This window comes from Hippoglossus hippoglossus, chromosome 1, assembly GCF_009819705.1.
Source record: "Hippoglossus hippoglossus isolate fHipHip1 chromosome 1, fHipHip1.pri, whole genome shotgun sequence".
Taxonomy (NCBI): Eukaryota; Metazoa; Chordata; class Actinopteri; order Pleuronectiformes; family Pleuronectidae; genus Hippoglossus; species Hippoglossus hippoglossus.
The window spans coordinates 7,148,675-7,157,129 of NC_047151.1; the positions used below are offsets into that span (position 1 = coordinate 7,148,675).

An 8,455-nucleotide genomic window follows, 5' to 3' on the forward strand; every position below is an offset into this window, starting at 1 on the left:
AGCGAAGCACAAACACACACAAATATCCCACTTATTTCGTATAAAAACAGAAACTGCAGCAGTACAACGAGGCCTAATTGAAAACTGCAAAAAAATGAAGAAATATCTTTTAAATGAACGTGAAAATTTAGGATGATCAATGTGTCATATTCATAAAATTCAATTGCTTTCTGTATCAATTATACATTTAAGTGTTTTTTTCCAATACGACATTTCCTTATAATCCCCCCCCCATGAGTAAACTATAACCACATCTACTTAATTTGTACAGATTAATGTCAGGTACCAAACAACGTATACAAATAGTACATCTTGTATTCCCAATTGACAATGGAGGTGCATGAGGCTCGCAGAGAGGTTTATGGTTCAGATGATAAAACAGTGCCACCATGTGGCAGACAAAAGCAGGCAATTAAGGAAAACAACTTATATATATATATACTACATATTATACACTATAGGAAGCAAGTTAGCAATAATATCAATGTAATTCTGAAGTATAAAGTACATGGAAGGATAAACTAACATCTTTGCTACAAGTAATCGTGGCTTCCTAGGACAGCTTTCAACACTCTGTCCAGTCTGAGAACATTGTTCAGAGAGGTTGACGTCCAACCTCCTGTCTACTGACCCTGGCCTTGTAAACAATTCCTCTGATTTTCCCCTGGGGTTTCCCTCGGACCCTGTCCTCCACAAGTTTGACTGGGGGAAGCAACAACATCCTTAAGTGTCAGGGACAAACAAGAAACTCATTTGTATTAAATGCAGACTGAGACGAGGCAGATCTTTACTGCATACTTGTAACGATTGACCATTTTTTACAAGCAATTCAGCTGATGGGTTGTAGGGTATTTAATGTATAGTATATAACATATAATGTAGACTAGTTAATGTTTGTGAAGTGTAGATTCATCAAACTTTCTCTTTTATACTAATATATAACCTGTATTGAAGATTCAGTATGTTTTGAATTTCTCTTGTTATATTTAGGTATGGTTTTAAAAAATGTCACTGGTTTCTACCACACCCCACACATACTTAAACATTTCTGTATTTTCTATATATTGTATATTGTGTGAAATAAACTAAATGGTCTGTTTTTAAAACGGTCTGGGTTAATATATATCACTTTTCTAGTCTTGTTGACCACTCAAGGAGCTTTACAGTACAGTTGTGCCAGTTTTTCACACACAAATTCATACAGTGCATGTATGTGCAGCACTTTATCATTTCTCCCCTGCTCTTACCACTGACTAATTACGGTGGGAAACAGGTGGTTTTCAGGTGAAGGCAGATGGCCGGTTGGTGCATAATACATGACCTGATGATACCGGAGCAGTGGGAATAAATAACTTATCAATCCACTTGTACTAAGTCTGGGTAGAGAGCCAACTGCAGCATTCACATTATTCAATACAGCACAGGGAGGTTTGCTGAGGTGGATGTTGTTTATTACAACTTTAAACACCACTGAAAAGTTTCCCGACTAAGTGAGAGAATTCTCTCGAGGACAGAACGAGTTCAGTTGAGTCAAGTTTTCAGGCCTTGAGAGAGAGGGTGAAAATGCGATGGCTAACAGAGGGATGAATACAGATGGATTTATAGCCTCAATAAACTGTAGCCTTGGACATACACTAGTCAGAGCAAATTTCCACAGCAGAGGGGTGTGATGAGGATTCTACCTGCTGCCCGGGCTTCTCAGCTCATGGTCAGTTTTAACACGACTCTTCCAAAAGCCCCACAATCCACAAACTGGCACAGGGAAACACTTCAATGAATGCCCTATTATGGAAAGCCTAGCTATATAGCAGGTACAAAAAGTGAAAGTGGTAAGCATTGAATCTAGAGTCTTAAAACACAAATGTTTATGAATTTGTGCTAATCTTACCTTTTTCTCTCCTTCCTTTGCATTCCTTCGTTTCTTCTCTCTTTCACTTCTCTCTGCTCTAGGCCGCTCCCTGTCTCCAGCGCCAAACAGCTTCTTGGCCCACTCATCTTTCTGAACGGCCAGCCGGTGGGTGTGGGAGTTGGGCTGTGCCGGAGGAGGAGGCTGGCTCCCTCCAGGTGGTGGCAGGTGGTCTCCCGGAGCTAGCGGAGCCCGGTAGCGGTCTGCAGGGATCTTATTCATGGGTGGAGGCAAGGTGCTGCAGTTGGCCGATGACCACCCGTCAGTGGATTCAGCATAAGACTCCTGGTCGCTGCTCAGGCCCTGGAGGTGGCTGTTGTGGTGCTGCTGGCGCCAGTCTCTAAGCACATGGACTGGGAGCCACCGCTGTGGCTCCACCCCTACTGCTCCTCCAGCCCCTCTCTTTTCTCCTCCCCCCACAGCTCCTCCCCGCTTTGCCAGTGGGTAGTGGTGAGGGTGGACCCCTCGCGAGTGCCTGCTGGAGACATCAGGGTGAGCCAAGGGTAGAGGGTGAGGGAGGTCAGCCAGGTGTGGATCGTGGCGGTAGTGGCCATTTCTCAGAGCTGGCGGAGGAGGAGGAGGAGGTGGGAGAGAGGCGGCGGCTCCTAGGGTGGGGCTCCAGGCCTGCTGGGAGGAAGGAGGGCTGTCCCAGTGGCGTGGCCCAGAGATGTGGTTGTGATTAGGAGGACCTCCGAGGTCCACTAAAAGCACTCGGTTGCTCTTCTCCTCTGGTAAAAAGTTGCCAATCCCACTATCACTGTTGCTGCTGGTGCTGTGGTTCTGTTGGGCGTCGTTGTCTGGATCGTGGAAGGCCCGGGCCCGAACCCCCTCAATGTTGTCGCCCATGTCTCGGTAGAGGACAGAGACAAACTGGAGGAGAGGCTGAGAGCTGGGCGGGAATTCAAGGCAGCCTCCTGTGTCTGGGTCGGGGGTACACTCAAAGCCAAACCTCCTGGCTACACCTAAATGGACCTGAGGAAACAACAGTCACCATAAGAGTGTGTATGGGTAGATGTGTGCTGTCATATATTCACTTCTTCTCCATGACAGAAATGCATAAGAATATATTTGGTAGATGTTCTGTATTCTTTTAGTAGAGGCCACTCAAAGCACATCACAGTACAGTTTTTCCATTCACACACATTCATACAGTGCATCTATGTGCAGCATTTTCTCTATCACACACACTGTTGGCACAGCCGTCATCTTTTGTGTATCTTTTTGGTCTGTGATTTTGTTTTTATTTCATCTTCAAGAGCAGCCTGGACTTGTGTGTCTCTCTCTTTACCTGGTGGTGACAAAGGTCTGGGTCCACGATGAACACGTGACAGGAAGTCCTCAAACCGCCATCTTCATCTTGTCCGTTGCTAAAGCGATGATAGTCGTGGTCGTCCGTGGCCTGCATCGTGACCAGTCCAAAGAATCGCCGATCGTCGGGACAGCAAGCGCTGAAGGCTAGTTTCTCTGCAGGATAGGTGGCCAGGACCAGGCCCCTGTCACTGCATAGACGCACACTGTCATGCATGACCTGGCCGGATATAATTAATGCATGTTAGTACCTGGTGCCAAGGAAAATAATGAGGCAATCACAGATTCCTGACATCATTATAGACACTGTTTAATCTGCTGAAATAGTGTAAAGTAAATGTACTACTTGCTTTTCTAACAGCTTTAAGTTCAAGGCTAATAGATCTGCAGACAAAGAAAATTGTTTAAATCTTGACTCATTCGAGGCCTATCAATATACTGTTTAAAAGCTTACAAAGAAATAGGTTTTTCAATTAAGCTATTGTCTTTTTAAACTAGATACAAAATATAGCTAACAAGCTTTTTTCATCAGATGGGTAATGAAAGATTTAGATTCACCTTCATTAGGACCAATGAATGAATCTTTTGCTCGGCTCTGAGACGCCTCATGCTGCCCCTGATGGCCTGCAGGCTGTCGTTCTCTAAACTCGTCCCAGAGGAGGCCAGCTCAATGGAGCCCAGGTAGCCAACAATCATGCCCACGTTGAGGATGCCTTCGCCGGGCTCTAGGCCCAAGTCGCCCTCATCTCCTACATCTACGTCTTGCTCTTCATGCGGGTGGATGTGGATATGACGGAAGTCTGAGTCCAGGAAGACTGAATCGTCATTCAGAACTTGAGCCATCTCCTCCTCAGAGAGAAGGTTGGGATTGCTCTGGGAACAGGAGGAGCTCCGATACTGTGGGAACTCGGGTTCAGACCGAGGACGAGGCTTTGATGATGAACTAACCCCCGGCCTCTCCTTGTCCGAGCTACTGGACGAGTGGCTGGAGTTCTCAAAGATCATGTTGAAGATTCCTCCGGACTGCAGCTCTGCCACCACCTTCTCTGCCCTGTTGATGCCCAGCTGCTTAGAATCCAATTTGGGTTTGTACAAACCCCCACGAGCCCCACAGCCTGACCTGCTGTTATTGTTATTGTTAACACTGTTGTCATAGAAACCATCCAACTCATCATCGCTCGAGCATGAGTCCAGGTGAGATGCTCCCAAAGTATTGCTGCTGTGATGGCGATTTCCAGCGGCGCGTTGGTGGTGATGGTGGCGCCTTTGACGTTCTCCCTCAGCGATGACTAGTTTCAAAACACCAGAGCAGCGTCCAATCAGCTTGACCACATCTTCATGTGAGGCCTTGGACACATTGATGTCATTAACAGAGAGGATGTGGTCTCCAGAACGTAAGCCCACATAGTCTGCAGGGCTCCCTTTCAGGATGCAGCTGAGGACACATGGGCTATGACCTGAAAGCGTAAAGCCGTACCCTGTCCTCCCTCGTGCCACCTCCACCGCGTGGATACGGCCCTGCTGGTGGGAGGAGGATGTAGGGGGAGGAGAAGGCAAGTTCGGCCCACTTCCGCCACACGGGCGCCTCTTGGATGATGTGTCTGCTGGCCTTAACATTGTGCCAGGGAGATTTCTCGAGTCCATCGATTCAATAGGTTTCAGTTAGTCATCATTCGTCTCCCGGGCTCTGCTCAGGCAGAAACACAAGGAAATATCCAGTGAGCAGCAGTCCTAAATGCAGCAGGGGAGTGAGAGTTTGGCCTCAGTTCTGGCACGGTCTCGCTAGCCCTCCCATCCTGGTGTCACTTGCTGCTCCAGTTCATGGGCAAGTTTACCTGCAGCACAAAAGAACAAAACCAAGTCAGTGGCAGCTTTTACTTCCACAACATGCTCTCATTGTCTCTCAGTCAGTGACTAGATATATATAAGAAATTAGCTAAAAAGCCAAACACATACACACACACAAACACACATCCTGCCAACCAGATCACATCAGACCTCCAAAAAGGGGGAGACTTGAATCAAAACAAGATCTTACATATATCCTCATAAAATGTCCTCGCTTTACCACAGTGCATTCTGTTGTGATGAAAAAAATAATTTAAGAATTACAAGTGTGGTGCCCATTCTAAACCTTCAAATGCTGGCCTGTATTAATACTCTGAGGCTACTTCAGAATTATTCGTTGTCATTAGTGAGTCGTCCTCAAACAGTTCTACAATATACTGTCACGTTTTATTGTTTGTGTGCAGAGCTTTTCATAGACAGTCTATGGTGCAGAGTGAGGTTAGAAAACGTTGTGTTCATCGTACTTGGTTTATCTGCAGTGAAGTTGTCAATGTTTTGCCATAAAATAAAACTGAAATTTGCTTCATTACTGTTTGGTGTTACGTTCTGTCAAGCAATCCACACAATCTTCACACCCAAGTGCTACAGAGCGGGGGTCAGTTCATTCAAGTTCTATCAATATTGAACTGTGAGTCCAAATCACACCAACTTCAACACTGCACTTCCCTGGACCACAAAGAACACACATGCCAAGTAAGAAGCCCAGAAATGATTTTATACGGTGGCCGAGTGAGCTCAACGCAATGCAAAATAAGAAAACACATGCAAATAGAAAAAAACACGTACAAATAAAGAAAACAACCTTATCATGCGCTGGAAAAAAAGTGACAACACATGCAAATTCAGAAACGCACTACAGACGGAAATGTTTCCAGGGGATCCAAAAAGGTGATGAACCTGGCTGTAGTTCATGTGAAGTTATTGGAGTCTGCTACTTGTCAGTGGTGATGGAACTTCACAGAGCACTGAACTTCAGCCAGGTTCATCACTTTTTGGGGTCCCCCAGAAACATTTAGTGTGGTTTTTTGATATTTGCAGCACGTTTCTGGATTTAGAAATTGATGAAGTTCTTATCTTAATTTTCATGTGTGCTTTTCTTTTTGCATGCATTTTCTTAATTTGCAGTGCGTTGAGCTCTGTCTTGCACATGCAGACAGACAGACAGACATTTTCCGGAATTAGCAGGTAGATTAATAAACCCATTGATGACCTGCAGTGGATATGACATTTGCCCATAATGATGATCACGTTCAGCATGTCAGAGATGAACAGATGAATTTAGACTTTCCAGTATCCAAAATACAAAAGACTGTGAAATGTTTATTCTATCATACGTGAAGTCCTCATGTAGATCAAACAGCCTGTCTGGCCTGTGGGGGAGATCAATACAACTGGTATTGGACCATTATTAAGTATTGATAAGTTCAGAGAGCACATGGACGGGACGGGACAGACACACCTGTGCAGGGCGGAGTCACAGCAGCTCCGTCCAGTCACACGTGTGTGTGTTCTGAACAGGGGCGTGTCCTCACCTGACAGGTAAATCAGACACACACACAGCCGACAACACCTGAGACTCGCAGGGAACTTCAGCTTTTTGACGTTAGAACAGGCGTATCTGTAATTCTCAACGCAACCTGCGCTCCGCGTAAGTGTTGAACGACTATTTCTCCATAAAGAGCCTCCGACTTTTACTGAAACCTGTTAGCTACAGTTAGCTGTCGCGCTACCGTTAGCCCAGTTAGCTCTGCATGCTAGCAAAGTTAGCGCTGGTAGGGTAAAGGCTGCGGGCGGGATATAAAAACACACCATGAGTTTCTCACCACACAAACAACTTCATGCTCCCCTCGCGTCGGTTCGTTAAACTTTTAAAAACCTTTGTTTTTTCTTGCCTTGTCTTGCTGTTGAAAAAAAAAAAAAAAAGTGCATCCATCCATGCTGAAATCTTAGTCCCGCCCCCCCGCTTCCCACATCTTCGGAATGTCGGCGCGTAACCACGGCAACGGCACTGTACACAGACTTTCGCGTCCCGTCATTGGCGCGCAGAGCTGTCAGTCAGCCGCGACAACAGTTGTGCGGATAAATTGACGAAAGTTCGACTGAGAAATCACAAATAAAAGTAGCGAGAGTAGCTCGTTCCACAGGTGTCAAAACGTACAGTCACAACAATGCCCCTTTAACTTCATTTATAGAGTTATACGAAGTGTTATCAGCAGCAGGGCACGTGTAGAAATCGTTTTTTAACCAGCTTGAAGATGGAAAACTGCTAAAAAAAACGACAGCATCTGGCTAAAAAGCTGTGGGTTTGAAGAAGGGACAGCTCAGGGAAAAGGTGGATGCAGGGGTTTTTCTTAACGTGTCGATAAATAAGTTTGGTGAAGCGGATCACTAAGCCGGAGACTAAAAAAAAAAACTAAATGACTTACTTGTCTCCGTCGGACGGTGATGCTGCTCGGCCAGTCTCCATAGTTGAGTAGCTAAGGTTGGTTCGGTAAACTCAGAGGGACGATGGGTAAACAAAAGAAAAGGCTGCACCATCTGGCGAAGTAGCCTTAAGAGGGAGGGAGGGAGTGAGGGAGGGGTGTTCAGGGTGGGCAGCAGAGGGGGAGACTTCAAACTGATGAAATAATACAAGTTCATTTGATAGAGTTTTCATCCATGGAGCTCAACTGATCTATTTATACGTGTGTGTGTGTGTGAGGTAAGTTTATCCAGGCTGCTCACTCTAATGTACAAGCAGCCACTTTTTAACACTCAGATTTTGTTAGTTATTTTTCTTTACAATAGATACGACACGGTTCAACAACATTGTTAGCGAAACTTCACTAACTCACTTCTATAAGAAATCTGGACCTCTGATGTGTTTCGTAGTTATTTGAATTATGCAATTTAGAGTTGCAATAAGGCCTGTAAAACAATCTAAAGCATTGTTGGGACATTAGATCATTTTCTATCCATAAGTTCTACATGTCAACACATCTTTAATGTACAAGCTGTGGCACAACTTTCACATCCGAAGTTCTATTTCAAACTAGAAAAGACCAGTTACAGCGCATCACATCTGAAGATTTGTTCTTTTAGTTTCAAAAGTTTATTTTGAAATTTACATTTCTATAGGTCTATAAAAAGATCTAAAGCATTGTTTCTATTCAAGTGCCACCTGTTTGTTTTCATGTGATTATTTGTACATCGTACATCATGTTTGTCCCGATGTATAAAGTATTTAGTGTAAGTTGCACAGATGACACGATAAAGCCTGTCTAAAGTTCAGCCATAAAAGTTTTTCCCTGTATATACAGTTGCCTTGTACCTGTGCCATCGTGATTTCAGTGCTTCATGAACCATATGGCAGCTGCTCAGTAATCCTGTTAATACCCTTTTAATCATGAAGAG

The 8,455-nt window shown here is 44.8% G+C and overlaps 1 protein-coding gene across 5 annotated transcripts in view; it reads right to left on the reverse strand.

The window, feature by feature from the left end:
• Positions 1-7,590, reverse strand: part of rgs12b (regulator of G protein signaling 12b) — a 49,747-nt gene extending 42,157 nt beyond the window's left edge. For 4 of the 5 annotated variants that reach the window (XM_034587528.1, XM_034587509.1, XM_034587545.1 and 1 more), the window contains exons 1-4: positions 7,489-7,590; positions 3,773-5,049; positions 3,195-3,434; positions 1,889-2,878 (exon numbers count right to left, since the gene is read on the reverse strand). In XM_034587528.1, the coding sequence (XP_034443419.1) occupies positions 1,889-2,878; positions 3,195-3,434; positions 3,773-4,858 (2,316 nt within the window). In that variant the 5' untranslated portion in view covers positions 4,859-5,049; positions 7,489-7,590. Of the gene's footprint in view, positions 1-1,888; positions 2,879-3,194; positions 3,435-3,772; positions 5,050-6,885; positions 7,004-7,488 lie in introns of those variants that run through there. The other variant, XM_034587519.1, reaches the window with a different exon arrangement.
• Positions 7,591-8,455: the final 865 nt, after the last annotated feature.